The 20,138-nt window shown below is 50.1% G+C and overlaps 1 protein-coding gene across 2 annotated transcripts in view; it reads left to right on the plus strand.

Moving 5' to 3' along the window:
* Nucleotides 1-14,501, plus strand: part of CALY (calcyon neuron specific vesicular protein) — a 40,070-nt gene extending 25,569 nt beyond the window's left edge. For both annotated transcript variants that reach the window (XM_050960353.1, XM_050960352.1), the window contains exons 3-5: nucleotides 7,149-7,268; nucleotides 11,367-11,480; nucleotides 13,232-14,501. In XM_050960353.1, the coding sequence (XP_050816310.1) occupies nucleotides 7,149-7,268; nucleotides 11,367-11,480; nucleotides 13,232-13,435 (438 nt within the window). In that variant the 3' untranslated portion in view covers nucleotides 13,436-14,501. The remainder of the gene's footprint in view (nucleotides 1-7,148; nucleotides 7,269-11,366; nucleotides 11,481-13,231) is intronic.
* The last annotated feature ends 5,637 nt before the right edge of the window (nucleotides 14,502-20,138 follow it).

The following is a 20,138-nucleotide window of genomic DNA, read 5'->3' on the forward strand; positions in this document are numbered from 1 at the left end:
AAGCCCAGCATGCCCCCTGTTCCCACAATCCCGCTGCTGGGGCTGGGTTTGCTGAAAGGGAACTGGACTGTGCCAGCCAGGATGGGTGCAGCAGTGCTCCAACGCGTTCAGGGGAACTCAACGATAGCACAGCAGAATCCGCCCCTGGGCCAGGGTTTCCTTCGTGAGTGAAAATTACCTTACACTATTTTTTTCGAAAAGGAAAAAAACAATGAAGTGAATAAAATTGAGTTTCTTCTGGATTCAGTTATGTGCGGGCGTGATTAGCCAGGGGCACCTCACCTTTTCCTGCAGTAGAGCCAGGCTCTCAGATGTTGTAAATTGGGGTCTTTGTGCCAGCTGGGACACTGGCCCAGAATTGCGCTCTGGCCATGGTGTCTGTGCCTTTTCATTTGCTGGTTTGAGAACATGGACAGATGCTGTGCTTAGCCCGTAGCTAAGCTTTGAGACTAAAGCGAATGTTCAGACCTGGCAGCACACTGATAGCAGCTGCATCACCCCCTCACCACAGGCCCCTCGCTCTCCCAAGGTAGGTTCCTGCCCCTGGGGCTCACTGAGCAAACATGCCATCTGCATGCAAGTTAGTCAATGTGCAAGCCAAAGTGTGCAAATAGGTCTCTGGTTCTGTGCAACACTTCTGTTTCCGAGGAATGAGGGATGGACACTTTTGCAGAAACAAGCCAGTTCAGGGAAATCCAAACTTCTTTGTGAACAGTTGGCAAACACAACACTGGGCTAGAGCCACCAAACAAGCCATTGGTTGTGGCAGAGGTGAGCAGCCCATCTTTGCCTGGGAAATACGAGGAACAACAAGTCTTGAAGGCTCTGGGCTTGATTCTCGTTTGCACTAAGGCAGCTATAAGTTGCTGTGCCACTGTAAAGGGGCCTTACAGTGTGCACATGTACCCTGCCAGAGCAAGTGGTGGAAAGGAGCATTGGTGTGAATGAGACTCCACCCCATGTGTTTGCTCGGGCCTCTGTGGAGGGCTGGAGGACAAGGCTGGAGTGAGGCAGAAAGGCAGGAAGCAGGAACAGGTGGAAAGGCAGGGTTCAGCAGTCAGGCAAGTAGGCAGGGTCCGTAGTAGCAGCTAGTCAAGATTCCTCTATTTGCTCAGACAACTTCCTGTGTCTCTTTCTGGTTTATATAGAGCTTCCCAGCCAATCAGTGGGGCTGGACATCTCCCCCAGCACAAGCTTTGTGGGTGGGGCCCTTTGTCAGGTAGAGCTTTACTGGCCCCCTTCTCCAGTCATTCAGGTGAATTGCTGGGTAGTGGCCATGGTCTGAATACTGTCTGGAGATGCCCGGGTTCGAGGCTTGCCATGCTTCACATCATCCTCTCTCTTAGGGCACCCTTTGTGGGAGGGGCAGTTGGGAGTGGTGAGGGAATTGGTCCTGAATGTGGGTTGGAACATCCATGAGTGTCTGCCAGGAATGCATGTTAAACAGTCTTTGACCAGAATAAACCAGATGGGACTCAGGCTCCCATATCGGCCTTATCAAAATGCTCATGCAGTTGGCTTTTTCCAACCAAAAAACATTGTCGAAAAAATTGCCAACCAGCTGTTGGCTGAGCACCCTCTGCCCAATAGGCAGAGTTGGGGCCCTTGGGTTGGGGACTTGGAGCTGCCCCATGTGATGCTGTCTCTGTGGTCTCTCTCCTTAAGCCCAATTTCTCAGCTCTGTGTTTTGGATGGACAGTCTTTGCTTCTCTCTGCTAATCTGGGGTCAGTCACTAGGGGGAAGCGAGTCTCTCTGCATTTTAGTCTCCCCTGGCCCTGGCTCCTCCATCACTCCTCTTGCTTTGTGGGCCCCATTCTCCACTGCATCAGAGCAGCGCTTGGACATAGCCGAGAGTGGGTCTGCAGAGAGCCAATGGCAGCTTCCTGCCCCTTGGCTGCACAGCCCTGGAGAAGGTTAGATCAGAAGGGATTTACTGTAATGTCACCAGAATAAGGCTGGGCCCACAACACCCTGGCCCACCCCCGCCTCCCATTGATGTGGGGAGAGAGTATGGAAAGTGGCTATGCCATCAGAGTCCGCAGCATGAGGAGCTCTGCTGGAAATTTCTAGCTGCTCCATGCTGCATAAGAGGCTGTATCAGACCAGAGAATCCGACCCAGTGTCTCCAGTGTCCCACTTCTCCCTTGGTATATGGTGAGAGTTTTGCTTGGCTTTGTACACATCTCTGTTGGTGGTCCAATGCCAGGCTGCCAGTTGTGGGCAGGGAACCATGGTTTGCTGTTGCCTTGTCTCTGTTGGTGCCAGTCACTCATGTACTGGTCTCCAGTGTCATTGGTTCTGGAGATGGAGAGGAGGCAAGTTTTGGGTTGCAACTGTACAGAAATGAATGAGGGCTCGCTCCGGAGTGAGCGTGTGGCTTTAGGTTGGGGGGGGGTGTGCTGCTGGGGTGGTACCAAGGGGCTAGTGTCCTCGTGCAGTGTTGGTTGGGGATCACAGCTGTTATTACCATGAGTTCAGGGCACAGACTTTGTTGGCACAGTTGCTTTTGGGAGTTTTCTCCCAGTCAGGATGATCAGCTGTTACCATTGGGCCCAGACCTCACTCCTTATCAGAGAAGGAGTTGGGTGACGCTGCAGAAGGGCATTAACTAAGAGCTGTGTTCATCCAGTGGTTTCTTTATGGTACAGGAGGTCTGTAGGTCTTCTCTGGCACTGTTACAGAAAATCTGCAGCTCCTCGGCCATGTCCACACTACAAAATTATGGAGACCTAACATGTCACATACAGCCACCGTGGTTATTAAATCGCTTGTGTGTGTGCAGACTCAGCTTCTTGTGTCAGCCATGTGCATTCTCACCAGGAGTGCTTGTGTCGATTGCATTGTCAGCATGGGGCATTGTGGGATGGCTGCAGGAGGCCAGTAACAATCGACGTAAGCAACACAGTGTCTACACTGACACCACGTAAACTGAATGACATTGACTGTGACTCCGTGCAGCTCAGAGAGGTGGCGTTACTAAATCGGCATTCAGAGGCACTGACGTGGGCGGGAGCCAAATTGAAGTGAAGACACTTCCACAGCTAGGTCAATGCGAGGCACAGTACACCCACCTTACCTTGTAACATAGACCAGGCCTCCATCCATCTGGTGAAGCGTGCATGTAGCACACATTGTGTTCAGCGGCTGGTGGGTGCCTGCCGGCAGACAGGACTTTGGTCAGGACACGGGGACCCTTCAGGGCTTGACTTTGAACTATCCTGGGATTTATTTTCCAGGTTATCCCTCGTTGGCACATTCTCCTGTGGTCTGTCATGAAAGGACACTAGTGTAACCTGCTGTGGAGTGGGCATGACAGGTCCCCACCATGCTGATCTGCAGAGGCTATGTGCAGGTTACAGCCCCAGCTACGCAGCCTTGTACTTTTTGCCCTGGAGGTCCTCACTTCAATCCACAGGGTGCTGACTGTCACAACAGCAGGACCCCATCACTAGCATCCTGCAGACTCGCTGGCTGGTGCCCCGAGTGAAGGGAGGGTAGAGTGCTCACCCCCAGTTTGCGCTGGGGTTTGACCACCTCAGGCGCAGGGAAGGCTTTTGGGCTGGTTTCTAAGCTTCACTCCATCCCATTTACATTGCTCCTGCAGAGCTTCAGGGGCAGAAAACTGCCCTGCCAGGCCAGCAGGCTATTTCCTTTGCACAGCGACTCCCTGGCAGGTGTGGACCTGGGTGTGCCAGATGGATCTCATTTCCTCTTGGCCTTCTCGGAAATAAGGTGCACGTTTTTAACAGCAAGGATAATTAACCTTTGGATCAAGTGACCAAATGCTGTGGTGGATTCTCCATCACTGTCAATTTTTAAATCAGACTTGGATGTTTTCCTACACGATCTGCTCTAGGGGCAGGGGCAGGTCTCCAGCCTGTGCTGCATGAGTGGTCAGACTAGATGATCACAGTGATTCCTTCTAGCCTTGGGATCTATGACACTGTGAAAATGAATCCCCTGGTTGTGACGCAGTGCCCAGGGCTGTCAGCCTATGCAGGCTGTGCTGTGCCTCTGCAAGCTAGCCATGGGCACGCTCCAGCCACTGAGCCCTCCAAAAGTCCCCTGGAGTGTCCAGCCCCTGGTCCACTGGACACTCACAGTATTCACAGATACACTGCTCCCAAAGGAACAGTGACTCCAGCCTACCAGTTCCATCCCAGATCACAGTTCTGCTTAACACACACCGCCTAGATCTGACTATCGTGAAAACAAGTACAAGTGTATTGAACAAGGTGTAGAGAGTCAAGCAGCAGCGAGCCAAAAGAAAGAAAGAAATGGTTACATGTAAAATCAAATCAAAATGCACCTCTAGAGTTCAGATTGAATTAACAAGATGCTGTCCTATCTAATTCATTGTACCTCACACAGTCTTTGCAGCATTTTCCAGCCAGGCTGGCTCTGACCCCCACTCCCCTTTCCTAAGATGGAAGATGCTGAGGGTTTGGGTCCTTGGCAAAGGACACTGGCTGTACCTCAGTACTCCCAGTTACACCCCAAGAATCCATTGTCTTTGCTTGTTAACAGGTCACCCCCTGCTGGTTTTGTATTTTCCTGCAGCGTTTCTCTCATAGGTTTTGCACTCTTTTGATTAGCATCAGGCTCGGTAATGCAGGGAGGCCTCCAATGTGATACATACAATGCATGGGACACACTTGACCAGCCAGAGAGATAAGTGTCTTTTGTCCCTGCCCGAACAGAATCTGTCCAAGCCCTGTCACTTCCTGTTGGCCTGCTTTTAATGTCGAGGCTTTAAGGACATAATTCCCACTATAAATGCATAACTTCTTAACTATTACCCATATGTGCATTTCACTATGACTAGGAGGACCAGTGGGCTATTGGCTCTCTGAAGAGACCTCACATGCCACTCTTGGTGAATTATTAGGGATGTATCTCACCCAGGGGATCCCTGTAAAGCTCCATGCATCCCCTCTGCCAGCTGGCATCAAGAGGCGCCTGGGTCACTCTTGGTGTAGGGAACATCCACCATTAAACTCTTCTGTTGGTGTCTCGCTACTTGCATCATATCCTAGTATTTTTGAAGTGGGTGGGAGAGGCATGGGACCTTGTGCTCCAGTCATCACCACCCAATGGCATAGTCCCCAGGAGGCTGTTACCACTGTGTAAATAGCAATCACAGGGCTCTCTAATTTATGCTGTGCTCCTGGCTACCCCTAGAGTAAAGGGGGATGGCTTAGAGCTGCCTTTGCTCCATTCCCTCCTGTTCTGAGCCAAGCACAGCTCAGCCAGACCTGAGGTTCTGGCCCCTTAAATTTGAGTTGTTTAGCAGAAGCCCAGGCAGAGGAATCTGTTCCATGAGGGTCAGTCAGCTCTCAGTGTGCATAGTGGAAGGAGCAGGGCTGAGGTTAGCTCCCTGACTGGTGTGCATGGTTTGTGTTTGCACTATACCATTCTGAATCGGTTCATGAATTTAATCACCTCGTATGTTTTCCCACAGATTCAATGTTGTAGTGGTTTAAGATTCAGGTTTTGGTGCTGGAATGACTCCTTCCTGCTGGAGCAGGGTGCTGTGTTGTAATGAGCCTATCCAGTGGTTCTCCCTGCTGGAAGGTTCCAAGGTTTTCTTCATCTGTGGCAGTGTCTAAACAATCATTTTACCGTTCAAAGCATGATCCTTCCTCACTGGCTGTGTGGCTGGGGATTCCCTGGCTGCTCTGCTGGGGACTCTGTGTTGCTGTAAGGTGCCTTGTGCCCTAGTGTGCATCCAGAAAGATCTTTTGGGTTCCCGGTTTTAGATGTGAATTGCTACCCCTCCACGCCACGGGCTGCAGTCATGGCTGTGAGGGACTCCCTACCCCCTGCTCCCCACAGAACTACACCCCTTGCACTGGGGCCTTGCAGAGAAGGGGGTAGGGCATTCAGTTGTTACTTCTGGTGCAGTGGTGCGTCAACATCAAGAGATTGTACTCACAGCTGGCAGGCCCATTGTGTTCCCACTGGCGCTGCTCGCTAACCATCCCTCTCCATTGATGATTTCCAGGTCATTCTCGCTCAGCTGGCAAGTACAGAAAGGATGGTCCAAGATTGCACAGGTGACTAGTCACTCTGAGTGCCTCCCTTCTGGGACCTGGAGATGCCTTGCAGAAACCTGATTTCCGGAGAGCTACTGCTCAGAATTTGCTGAAAACCAGCCCCTCTGAAAGGGCCTCAAGTCAGGCTCCCCAAGTCATCTGTGACAATAATGACCATGGTTTCTGTGTCCTGCTAGCCCCAGCTCAGCCTGACTTCTGATGGCCACGGTGTGTTTTCTCTGCACCACACACCATGTCTGCAGCCAACCACAGCTCGCACTGTGGAATCTGAACGTAGGCCGGCACTGGCAAACATAGGGACCAGAATTTAGGCTCCTAAGTCCATATCCAGTCATGTGAGTCAGAGATTGTCAGCAACACTGAATAACTGGCTCCTGCGGGCTTATTCGGTAGGAGCAGGGGGTACGCAGCACCTCTGACAACCAGACGGCTTATGGAGTTGGGTGCCTAGCTTTAGGCATACATGCTAGCAAATGATGACTTGCCCTTTATTGCTGCATGAATCCGGCTGGAGGTCAGGTTGCTTTTTAGCTATCGGCCTCACTACCAAATGAGCAGGACTCTTGTGAGGCAACTTATTGCAGTGTCACTGGGAGCAGAACCCCCTTCTGAAATATGCTGAGCCCTCCTGGCATTGCCAGTAGCTCTGGGCTGGGGGGATTAGGGCAAGAGGAGGCTACAGGTTGCTCTCTCTTGGTAAGAGCTTTGTTGCCTCACTACTTTTTCTGCCCTCGGCCCCCAAGCAGCTGTGATGATCCATTAGGAAAGCCCCAAACATGGTGTTGGTGAGTCGTTGCTTGCGAGTGGCCCAGGCCCATTCTAGGGTGACCAGATGTCCTGATTTTATAGGGACAGTCCCGATTTTTGGGTCTTTTTCTTATATAGGCTCCTATTACCCCCCCACCCTCCGTCCCGATTTTTCACATTTGCTGTCTGGTCACCCTAGACCATTCCCCCAGGCCCTGGGAGCTCAAATACCAGGCATCTTCCAGCAAAGAGTCTGCTCTGCTTTTTGCCTATCTGAGCAGTTGTTCCACGCAACCTTCTCTGGCCGTATACAGGTCACCGCTCACTGATTCCTCTCCTCACAGGTGATCGTCAAGACCAGAACAGAGTACCAGCTCCAGCAGAAGAAGAAAAGAAAGTTACATGTCCCTGGAATTAAAAAGCTGAACATAAACCTGTACGATGAAGTATCAGAAAAGGTCAAGGTAAAGCATTCTCCTGCCCACACCCGCCTGCCTCAGCAGGGATTGTGGTTTTGGGGATAGTCTCTCACATTGACACTGAAACAGGGAAAGTAAATAATCCAGATTAACTCAGACCAGGCCTGTTTTAGCCAGGAGAGGGGTCAGCGTCTCACCTCCTGCTCTCTGCCCTCAGAGGAGAAGTCAGCAGCCCGAAACCAGAGCAAGTCAATTTACATTCCTTTCAGAACAGTGCATGGACCGGTTTGTGCTCTCCACAGGCAGGAGGCTGGTGGAGATGCCGCCTCTCTCAAGGCTGGTGTGAGGGAGAAAGGGCAGAAGAGAAGGAGAGGTAATGGGGGGCTTGAGGCTGTAGAACGGTCTGTGCCTGGGGCTGCTTCCTCTGCTGGAGAGTGGAAACGGTTAACAGTCCTACAGACAGGCCAGGAGGAGGTGGCTGGCATGGGATTCCCTGGGGATGACCAGGAGGCCCTGGTGCTGACCAGCCCCCCAGGAGGTCACTGCAGTGAGTGTGTCAGGAAGGTGCCCTAGTCCAACAGCACAGGTGGAGTGGGAGGGCTGCTCCCTGGAACAAGATCTGGTTTTCTTCAGGAGAAGCTACCCCTCTGCATCCCACGGAGGCTCAGGTGGCAATGGAAGAGGGAGAGGGAAATGGGGCCTGCTGAGAAAGGGCTTGTTCGAGGGACGGCAGGGGAGTGGGGCTGTGGGTGAAGGGCAGACTCAGACAAGCTGGGTTTGAATTTTCAGTGCTTGGCCGAACCAAGGGCCAAAGCTGGGGCATTTGCCCTTCCCTTGTGCCCCTCCACCTTGGGGTCCCTGGGCATCAGTGCCATGAGCCTGGACACCACAGGTCCCTGTAGTTCATTCACCTTCGGCTCAGAGGAGAGACAGGATGGAGCCCGGGGACGAGGGGTTTGTAGCCATTTCAGCACAAGGGCGTGGCTATTTGGTAACTGCTGCTGTTCCCGCCCCACAGGCTTACACACCCCCTGGCTCTGACATGCACGTGGCAGGGACATCTGCAGTGGACACCATGTGGACTGGGCAGTGACAGCAGACTCCCTTCCACATGGCTGACAAGGATTGGCATAATACGCTCCATATGAACCAGTCTTCTGCCTCCAGACATGCAGATTGTTTGGGGGGCCCAAGGCCAAACGTTCTGCAGTGTCCCGATTTTCCTGGTGCGCTTTGTCTCCAGTCCCTTGAGAAGTCACACTGGCTGTTTCTTGTTCCTCTGATTTTCCTGGGTCATTGTCCTTAGCTGCACGTTCTTTAGGGCCCATTTTAGGACTAATGTGCATAAATGTAGGGTGACTGCACAGCATCTCTGCAGAGCCGAATTAAGGTTGATTGGATGCTTTTCCATGTCCTATTACAATGGTAGGATTTCTGTTAAGTTAAATTTTCCCTCTGAATTTCCTGGGTTTATAACACTTATTTGGGGGATAATTGCACCATCCCTATAATGTTTTTACCCCAAATTACTGATGTACTCTTAGACTTAACTCCATCTTGGGGTATCTTTGGGTCTGCAAAAAATCACAACAATTCGATACATAGCAATAACTGTGTTTAATTATAACCTAATTTCTTCAAATGGTGGCTGTGCACTAGATTTCAGTGAGTTTTACCTACATGGGAAGTCTGAAGAGGCTGGGCTGTTCTAATAAGGCCATTTGGGACAAGAACATGTCTGATGCAGTATGTGCTCAATTTCCTAAAGGATTCATTTGTAGTTTAATTTTAACTTCTAAACTAATGAATGGGCACACTTGTAAATTCCCAGGCAATCCATTCGATGCTCAAAGGCTGAGTGCTGAGGATATGGTGTGCTCTTCCAAAGAGGATATGTCCCTGGTATGAGTGCAAATCTCAACTCAGCCTTAACTCTGGTGTCCTCACCAGCATCTCTGTGGTGTACTGGTGTATTCTGTCCATTGGCCTGGTTCCAGAGGCCCAGTTCTCCTCCAGGGTCCCGGGGGATATGGAAAACTCCCTCTGGCATTGTAAAAACCAGGACCGTGATGTAGTCCCTCTTCCCCTTCTCTTTGAAAAGTCATGTACCTGAGTGCAGCATGTGCTGGTAGTGGGGAATTCCTGCTTCCCGCACAGAGCTCTGCAACACATCTCAGCATCAAGGCGAAATAAACAGCATGGGATCCATGAAGCACTCACCTAGCATTACCTAGGAATCACAATGAAGGGAGTGGGTTGCCTGACCACTCCCTGGAGAGACAGAAGGGTCTGGGTTAGAATCCATTGTGTCTGCCGGAGAAGCAAGAGAGGAGCTGGGTCTATTAGGGAGTGGTGGGGAATAGGGGAAGCCAAAGTCTTCTTCAGAAGCTGTGTGACCCTCACAAAGTTTCCCCTAGCTCTGAGCTCCAGCTGTGAGTTCCTCATACGTCTGGGAGCTGCAGCACATCCCTCGCTCAGAGCAGGGACGGGGGGTCGGTCCCAGGGCTGGGTGAAAATTTCTGGCCAGAATTATTTTACTGAAAAAGGCAGATTTAGATCAACCAAAACATTCTGTGAAAATGAAACAAAACATTTAGTTGGACTCAAAACCATTTTGGGGGGAACATTTTGGTTAGGGCAGCGAACTGGAAAATCAGGTGTTTGCAGAGCCCTGACCATGCCTCCATCTACACTGTACAACCCCTGTGGGATCAGGGAGTTTGCACTGGTGCAGGTGATAGAGAGGCCAGAGGCTGAGCTGCCCACAGAGGCTGGCTCTGCACAAGTGACACATTCTGGAATAGGCAGAGATGACCCAAGAGATCCCTGTCTTTGCTGTCTGACTCACACCTGGGCCCTGGTGCTTTAATGCAGCTGTAAATAGCAGCTCTCACACTATGAGTCACAGCCAAAAATAGAACTTCAGAACCAACAACCTCCCCCCCGCCCCGAAGCTTTCTGTTGGAGGAAGCCAGGAGAGCTCTTTGCAGCCACTGGGTATAAGAGAAATAACATCAGACCTTGTGCCACCCAGAGCCAGCCAGGCAAGGTCTGGAAGTGAAAATGAGCCTTCCCTTGCTGACTTTCTTTCTTCATATCCATGCAAACTGAGTACCTGGCCTTAGCTGGTGTGCCTGAGCTGGGCACCGTGACACTGCCCATGCTCTGCAGCACCAGCTGGCATTTCCATCCCACGCTGTGGAAGGAGAAGTGGCTTTATTGAGCGATTTATAAATGATGTCACACATGTTCTGTCAGGGCCAGTTCCTGGGGCCCGTTTCTCTCCCACCAGGGTAGATGTCACTCTATCTACTTATCTTGGGCCTACACGTATTCCCCGCCTCACAGCTGCAGCTGCAATGGCCATTTGCTTCCCTCTGGAATCCATAGAGTCATAGAAGCCAGCAGGGACAGTTCCAGCCATCCAGTCTGTCCTCCTGCCCATTACAGGCTAGTGAGCCCCCCACCCACCAGTGACTCCTGCAGGCAGCCCAGAACATAGAGTGGAGTTAGAGCAAATCCCTTAGAAAGAGATATTCTTTCCAGACTCCAAGTGACGGAGAACCCTCCATGTCTCTTGGCGAGCTGTTCCAGGGGCTAACTAACCTCCATTTAAAATGTGCTCCTTATTTCAAGTTTGTCCAGCATTAGCTTCCACCCACTGGATCCTGTTCTGCCCTTTTCTGCAAGATTAAACAACCATCTATTATTGGAAATTTTGGCCCCAAGGAGATGCTTGTAGACCATGATCAAGCCACTTCTTAACCTTCTCCTAGATAAATGAAACAGACTGAGTTTTTTTAATCTCTCACCGCAAGGCAGGTTTCCAGACCTGAATCATTCATATCACTCTCTTCCAAATCCTTTCCAGTTGGTCCAGTAGATTAGAAATGCAGACACCAGACCTGGACGTGGTATCCAGTGATGGTCCCACCAGTGCCATACACAGAGGTAACACCGCCCCTCTCACTGTAAGGTCTGTGTAGACACCTGGCCTGGATACGGTGACAGTCTCATCAAGGCAGGGTAACCTCTCTTATTGTTTGTCAATGTCTTCAGGTTTGGGGATTTTTGCGAAAAACACACAAAATGTCTTCATCTGGGCTTATGCCAGTTGTTCTGTTTTGTTCCTTTTCCTTTCAGCTGACGGGGTTGATTCTCATCACAATGGCCTTCCTGGCCTGCCTGCTCATGCTGGTCATGTACAAGGCACTGTGGTACGACCAGCTAAGCTGCCCCGAGGGCTTTGTGTTTAAGGTAAGATGACCCCTGTCTCCCTCCAGCCTGTCTGTTATCGCCTTACTGATGGTGGTGCTGGGAAAGGAAGGACGCTGCCATCTCCTCAGTGTCAAATGTTTGCATTATGCTGTGCCCTGGCTTGCATTGGTGGAGCCGGGCCCCCGTACCCTCAATATTGCTGCAGCCAGGAGGAGGAGTCAGAGAGGTAGAGAATGCTCCATTTTCTTGCCGGTACGCTACTGCACCTTTTCTTACCGGTGTTCTGTACCGGCCCGTACTGGCTTCTTTCATCTCTGGTCACAGCCCTGATTATTGGCAGTGCTGGGTGCCTCGGCTGCAGTGAACAACCACATGCCTGTTACAAACAAAGGAATTGAGAGCTTGCTGGAGAGGCTCCCCGACAAGTGACAGCACTGTTGGGGCAGAGGCGAGGCAGAAGGTCCCCCCCATCCTTCCTTCAACTTATAGCCCCCCTTCCCTTCCCCAATCTACCACCCAGACCATGTTGCCTCCCACGCTGACACCGTTGAAACTAATAATCTAAGTTTACCCCACTCAGCCAGGCAGAATTTGGAACATCTAGCACATTAAGGACATCTGAGGTCTTTCTCATTAGGATAAAAGGCAAGTTTTAAAGACATGCTTCCTAGCAGACTTAACTAGTATGTTCTCAAACCCTAGGGCAGCTGGGGTAGGCTGCAGTTAGGATTAGCTGGTCAAGGTGAACCCTAGCGGGGAGATACCAGCAGACATGGGTTAAGATACAATCTGCCCTGCCTGCACAAGTGTTTTAAGGGTTTGTTCAAAGGGGCTAGCTGCTGTGTTTAAGCATACGCTTGCCCTCCTAGCATGGAAAGGTGCTATCTGATGTAGGACAGCAGCCGGGATCCTGCTACTAAATCATTTAGAGGCTTTTGAAATTCCCCACCCTGCATCTTCCCAGGGTGGGCCCAGCCTTTCTCTTGTCCTAACTGTGTGTGCTTCCTGTGGGAAGAGCAGCCCCACAAGACTGGCGACCCTTCAGCAGCTGGAACCAGATCTGCATGAGATGTTTGCGTTAAACCCCAAACTCAGGGGAAATAACCTGGCTTCAGGAATTTGGGATAGTCAAAAATTCTCAGTTGAAATGATTTTTGACAGAAAATGGGGGTTTGGGCTTTTCATGAGAAGTGCCTATTTTCTGTGAAAAAACCAGATACTCCCAAAATGAATATTTCAATCTGGCGATCCTGATGCAGGGCCTCATGAGAGTTGTAGGTCAGATGCCTCAGGTTCCGACTGCTTCATGTCCTCTATGGGCCAGGCTTCCTGACCAGAAGATATCTCCCATAATACAATGCAGCCACAAACTCCCATGATGTGGCTGCCTCCCAGCACCAAGAGGGGGAGCATGGGGGATGTAGGCAGGCCAGGGAACCCAGCACACATAGGGGAATGGTCACTGAGGCAGAACTCGAAGCCCCTGTTTCCCAGCTTGGACAATTGGACAGGGAGCAGAATTCTGCTTCCTGATGCGAATTCATAGGAATCCGTGTTGTCAGTGGAGTTATGTCAGTGTAAAGAGACACTGCCCCAGGGAGTGGATCAGCAGGCACTGCAGGGGGTTGAGTTATCTGCATCCTTTCTCTTGCCACATGGAAGAGCATGACCCAGCACAGTTATTGGTTACAAGGGAGCTTGGGGCCCAGCCAGTGTCACTACTCCCTCTGCTTTTTAACCAAGGCCTGCAGGTCTCTTTTGCTCATGGTGTTTTCTGTTCTTTTCCCCAGCACAAGCACTGCACTCCCTCCGCACTGGAGATGTACTATTCGGAGCAGGAAGTGGGACCCCAAGGAAGTCTCTACACAGCCATTAACCACTTAAATCAAGGCAAGAAAACCATCCCTGAACTGCCTTCCCCTTGGTTACCGGTCATTAATGCCTTGAAGAAATCTGAGAAAGGCAAAGAAGATCTGGCTGGCATTCAGCAGTAAGGGACAGGAGTCAGACACAACCTGGACTGTGGTTCCAGGAGTGTGTGTATTAACTTCAAGGAGAGTATTAACCCATTCAAAGCTAGTTTTGTGTCCCAAATCAACCAAAAAAAAAGACAATGCTGAAAGGGCGCCTAGAGCAGGAACAAATTGTTTTCTTTTTAGCACAGAGAAAAGATTTTGCTCCATTCTGAGAGATGCCCGTCCCCCCAATCTCTTGAACATAAAAACATCCAACGGTGATTCTTTGCTTTTCTTTATTTCTGTATTTATAATGGGGGCTGCTGGGGGAATCTGTTGGCGTGGCAGCCAAGTAGCCATTAGAACGCCATGCCACGCCAAGGCTGAGATAGTGTTTCTCTGCACTTCCATGGATAATTTGAGATGGACTGAAGTAATATTCTTCATGCTATACAGGGGTTAGCTTTTGTCTGCGCACATTGCATTAACCCCAGAAGGACCTTTTGGTCCCTGTCCAGTAGTGTTTCGTTAATGGTTTTTCGACACGGTGGTTGCTGAGTGCCCATGACCTTCTTCATGTCAGGAGGGAAGAAAATAGGCTATGGGCAGACCACAAAAATAGCAACCTTTTAGAGCAGCTAAGTGCTTCAGTGTTGCTATCCAGTGCTGTATGGAGGCAAATATTAACATGCATTGCACTTTAATTTGAGTAAGCTTTTAAATGTCATTTATGCTTCGCTAGTCTTGGTTGCAATTTGATTGCTAATTACCAGGCTAAATCTGACACCATTTAATTACATTGCTGCTGGCTAGGGTACCTTTTTTGTTTGGTCATTAACACATCTTCAAGTCTGTAGGATCTGCTTGGTGTGAAATCACTGTGCCACTCTCATTTGCACCGTGTGTTTGTGTGTGTGTGTGTACTGCTTTTAGGCCCTCGCGTCGTGGAACATCATTGGCAATTTTACACCACTTTGTACATTTTTATAGAGATTGTGATTTGTCACCTTGCAGCAAAGCACTTCCAAGTGTCTCCAAGTGCCAAAATGAATGTGGTGATCAGCAGCTTTTCTGTAAGTAAAAATAAATGTACATCTTCACCATGGCTTATTCATTCTTCTCCCGGTTGTAATTGGTTTTGGGGGGTTTTTTTTGAGTCTTTCTTTGCAAGAGCTCAGCAATGCTAACAGCTGTGCCAAGTCCAGCCACCTAACACCGAAGTGTAAAAAGTGATAATCAAATTCACCGTCACTGGAGCACGGTCCTGCGTCAGGAGCCCAATGCAGTAATAGCTCCGGCATGGGGAAAAGTGCCATGGAATTTAATAGCTTTAGAGCATCCTAGATGTTAAGGCCAGATGGGACCATTCTGATCACTCAGACTGACCTCCTGTATAGTACAGGGCAGAGAGCCTCACCCAGCGACTCTTGCAGCCAGCCCAGAACTCCTGGTTGAGCTAGGGCATGTCTGATTTCAAGGAATGCCCCACACAATTGGCCTCCCTCTTGAAACATCTGTGCTGTTAAATATTTTATTTGCATCCACAGCTCTAAGCTCGCCCCCAGGATCTTGGTTTTGGGTTCGAAGAAAATCTGAAAAGGGCCAATTTTGCTCATTTGGAATCTAAATCCAGACTCTGTCCAGACTGAGCCTCAAAATCGGAGCCTAGACCTTGGCCTAATCTAGATTCAAACACTTCCTTACTCCCTTTCTGCTGTGGGAGTTGCTTGTAAAACAGAGTGGTTGGGAAAAGGCCCAAAGAGAACCAACCTCCCCAGCCTTTCTGCAATAGCAACAGGCTCTTGGCACCTCTGAGGCTGCCAGGCACCATAGAGAAGGTTCACAATACTGCAGGGTTGTCAAGGTTTTGCAGTGTGTGCCGCCGTGTGGGCTGTCTCTCTCACTAACCTCTGGCTTCGTTCGTTATTTTCCACATTTGGCACTAGGACAAAAGTCATCCTTGACTGCGACACACTCCTGGCTCTGATGCTGCGCAGCACTGTGCAAAGGAGCCCAGTATTGTCACCCTGTTTCACAGAGAGGGAATGTGGCAGAGTTAGAACTCAAACCCACGTCTCCTGCCTTAGCCACTGACCCATATGCTGCCAGTGTTATCTGGCTGTTCCCTGGAGCAATGGAGAACCCCTAGCTCCATGGCGCTGACTTATGTAACAGTTAATGCAATAACATAAGACCTTTCCAATCATCAGTGTGCCCTCTCAGGCCTAGTACAGTACAGCAGGGAAAGAACAAACACTCCCTCAGCCTGCTGCTAAAGTCACTTCCTGCACCTTTGGAGTTTGTCGGTGGGTTCTCCGTCTGGTTTTCTTCCTTTGCCAAAGACGACAGACCAATCCAATTGCAATCTCTCCCCATGCACAGACGGAAAGGCTTTGAGCTGTACTTGGCAGAGAGACTTTCTGAGTCTTGGTAAAAGAGCCCAGCTTCTTGAATCTGCTTTTGATTTTGCATGTTTTCACTGGTCCCTCCATATGGTAACCTAGAAGAGAGTCCCTCATCATCTTGCCCTGGGCTTGCAGCCAAGGAGATCCCACTCTGGGCTTCTGGGCCTGTCATTCACCTGGTGGGGAGACACTCTGCTCTCTACAGTGATGAGTGAAGATCAGGATTCCCTGAGAGGCTCTCTGGTCTGCCAGCTGCCTTGGATGTCCCTCCTCAACAGGGTTTAGTATCATTCATGTTTACATGGATAACCCTGCTCCCAGCATCTGCTGAACTCCTTGTCCCCAAAGCAGAGTTCAGCGTGCTTGTGCCAAATGCTGGTCGAGCTGGAACAGTCATGCAGAAGCTGGGAGCAGGGGGGTTTCAGGCAGGTGGGAGATATGCACAGCTTGCAGAAGTCTCCACTTCGTACTCTCTGAAGAGCACCATGCAGGTGCCGTGAGAAGGGCTGTGACTAGGAAGTGGCTCCCCTCTGGAGTTCCAGGCACAATCCACATGGGTCTGTGCTCTGTCCTCTGGGCTGGCTGGTGAATGAGGAGTAGAGAGCTTTGTTTTCTGCACTGGATACAGATAACCTTGCTGAACCTCAGGGCTGGTGGAGAACCAAGAAGTGATGTATGCTGCTAGCTGCATTTTGTCCTGTATGCAGAGATTATAGCTACAATTCCCAGCAATCTCCCCTTCTTTTTCTCTTCTGCAGAAGTTCCATGAACTTGCACAAATTTCAGACCTTCATAAATAAATAATTCACAGTGGAGAGAGCTAAATAGCAGAGTCCCCCAAGGATCTGTACTGGGACCAGGGCTGTTCAACATATTCATAAGTGCTCTGGAAAAAGGGGTAAACAGTGATGTGGCAAAGTTTGTAGATGTCCAAAGCAGACTGTGAAGAGTTACAAAGGGGTCTTACAAAACTGGGTGACTAGACAACAAAGTGGCAGATAAATCACTTGATAAATTGCCCTGTTCTGTTCACTCCCTCTGAAGCCTCTGGCACCAGCCACTATCAGAAGGCAGAATACTGGGCTAGATGGACCATTGGTCTGACCCAGTCTGGCTGTTCTTATGTTCCTATTTCTTTCTATGTACAGTTACATTTACATGTAAATAGACAGGAAATGGCAATAGGTACCTGATACTCCATGTAATGACATGAGTGCAGTAAGAAACCAATTTGAAGTACTCTGCTCAGAAATATTCACTAACAGAATACAATTATAGATGTGAGTACACGGCTCAGTCAGGAATTAGACAGGAGCAAAGGTTCACTTTCAACTGCTGTACATTTCCAAGGGGGCCTTGTAACACTTAAACATCAGGCCTTTTCCCAGGACTTGTTTCTCTGTCTGTGCCCAGGACCACGTCTGTACAAAGGAAATTGAAGTATCTGCCTGGGAATTCCATGTCAGTCTAGGAGAGTGTGGTGGGAGGGTGATTAACAGGCACTGGCTGCCATGAACCAAGTTAAGCCACGGGGTCCAACTTTGCTTTGTAGGATTTTGCAGTAAATACATGTATCAAAAAGAATAACTCAGCAGTAATTACCCTTTGGCTGCCATGTAGATAATGTACCAGGGTTCTTACAAATATGTGTTCAATATGAGATCAAAGGGGTAACATTAAGTAATTCAGGCATTAAAGTGACATTTCTTGTTATGTGCAATAGCGTTAATTACAAGTATAAAAAATTAGAACCAATCTGAATTACAAAGAAACTGTACTGTGATCAGTGTCCCTGTATTTCATGGAGCTAAATAATAAAGTCACTGCTCCAAAGAGCTTAGAGCACTGGAGTTACAGGCGTTGTTATTCACCTTGTACTCAGATATCTACTGATTCTTTTCTTTGGGAAAATGCTGGGTTTTAAGAAGAAATCATTCTCGGAACAAAGTAGATCCAGTCCCTTATAGCTGAAGAGCCATGCACTGCAGCTGAGCTCTCCATCATGCAGTTCCTGCACTTCCTTCTCTCTCCAGGAAACAGGGACGTTAACACAGAACACTATTCACTTTTCGAGTATGGGGGCTCCTTCCTCTCTGAGCATCACCCTGTTATACACAGGCTCTGTCCCACCCACCCCACAGAATGTTGTAAGAATGGGGATCACCTACGAAAGCCTTCCAGCTGCATATGCATATAGTCCATGCTTCCATGAGCTGTCTCTAGGGTTGCCAAGCGAATGGAACAGCCGGTCAAAAAGGGACTCTGGTCAGCACTGCCGACTGGGCCGTTAAAAGTCCGGTTGGTGGCACAGCGAGGCTAAGGCAGAGTCCCAACCTATCCTGGCATCACGCTGCGCCTCAGAAGCAGCCAGCAGGTCTGGCTCCTAAGTAGGGGGGGGGGCAGGGTGCTCTGCGCGCTGCTTCCACCCTGAACACCAGCTCCACTCTCCCATTGGCCAGGAACCGTGGCCAATAGGAGCTGGGGAGAGGTGCCTGTGGGTGAAAGCAGCGAGCAGAGCCTCCTAGCTACCCCTTGCCTAGGAGCTGGATCTGCTGGCTGCTTCTGGGGCGCAGTGCAGAGCCAGGATAGGCAGGGACCCTGCCTTAGCCACACTGTGCCGCTGACCAGGAGCCACTCTAGATAAGCCCACGACCAAGCCCCTGCCCCAGCCATGAGATCCTCCAAACCTAGAGCCCCCTCCTGCACTCCAAAACCCTCATCCCTGGCCCCACCCCAAAGCCTGCCCACCCAGATGGAGCCTTCATCCCCCCTGTACCCCAACCCCCTACCCCAGCCCAGAGCCTCCTCCCACACCCTGAAACGCCCATCCCCAGCCCAGAACCTGTACCCCTTCCTGCACCCTAACCCCCTGCCTCAACCTGAAGCCCCCTCCTGCACTCCAAATCCCTTGGCCCCACCCCCCAGCCTGGAGCTCCCTCCTGCACCCCAAATCTTTCATTCCCAACCCTACCTCAGAGCCCGCACCCCAGCCCAGAGCCTGTACCCCTCCCACACCCCAACCCTTGCCTCAACCCGCAGCCGCATCCCGCACCCTGAACCCATAATTTCTGGCCCCACCCCAGATCCCGCACCCACAGTTAGCCCTCACCCCCTCCAGCACCCCAACCCCTGTCCCAGCCCAGTGAAAGTGAGTGAGGGTGAAGGAGAGCCAGCCACCAAGGGAGGGGGAATGTAGAGGTGGGGCTTCTGGGGTGTGTGGCAGGGGGCAGGGCCTTAGGGCAGGGGCAGGGCTAGGGGGTTCAGTTTTGTGTGGTTAGAAAGTTGGCAACCTTAGCTTTCCCACTAGGCCAATGAAATGAGTAAGAACTGCCTGGCAGAGTTAGGGGTGCAGGGTCAGGCACAAATTGATCTGAAAAGTTCACTGGGGAAATCAGTTAAAGTGTAGGCTGCATAGCAGAATAAACAGACCTTTCAAGTGCTGAGGAGAACTCACTTCACCGTGTGCATCACATAGCCATGCTGGACTGAGTTAGAGGGGACATGCTCAGGGCTCTGCTCAGCATGGTGTGTAGATATTCCAAGAGGTGGAGATCAATGCTGCTGAGGAGGTAGGCTGTTAGATTTGCAATGCAAGGAAGGGGCCAAGGCATGGCACAGGAAAAATCAATTTGAAATGGTGCATCTGCAATACAAGCAAACATTGGCTACTCTTTGAACTACTGCTGAAGGAGGCCACAAAAGAAAGCTCTGACTTTGGCACAACTGGCTTGGCTACACCAGCCCACCTTTATTGGTTAATCCTCAGGGTTCATAATGACTGAGAGGTGAACAATCAAGTGCACAGGTCAGCTGTTTAAATATTTAATTTAACACTGTCCAAACATCAGGAAGCCTCTGGCCATTTCACATAAGACCCTCATTGTTCCTATAATCATCGGATGGAAAACCAACCACACCTTCACAGCTTCTCTTGTCTGAGATTTCCGAGGCCAGGTCTACACTACAAAGTATTTTCATCATGGCTATCTCGGTCAGGAATGTGAAAAAATCACACACCCCTAGCCATTATATCTATGCCATCAAAAACTCCCACATAGATACAGTTGTGCCAACAGAAAAGGGCTTCTGTCAACATAGCTAATGTCATAAGAATGGTGTTATTATGCTCGGCAAAACCACCTCCTGTTGGCATAAGCTGTCTCTACACTAGAGGGCTCTGCCAGTACAGCTTAGTACAGATAGTATAGATGATAGCTGGACTGGCAAAATAATTTGTTGTAAACAAGGCCTGAGATTCTAGCTGCATCAGGTCTTGAAACACATTCATAGAGCTTCCTGGAAAGCAGGAATTTTTCCCATGGGGATTTTTGAATCCC

The sequence above is a fragment of the Gopherus flavomarginatus genome, chromosome 6, assembly GCF_025201925.1.
Source record: "Gopherus flavomarginatus isolate rGopFla2 chromosome 6, rGopFla2.mat.asm, whole genome shotgun sequence".
Taxonomy (NCBI): domain Eukaryota; kingdom Metazoa; phylum Chordata; order Testudines; family Testudinidae; genus Gopherus; species Gopherus flavomarginatus.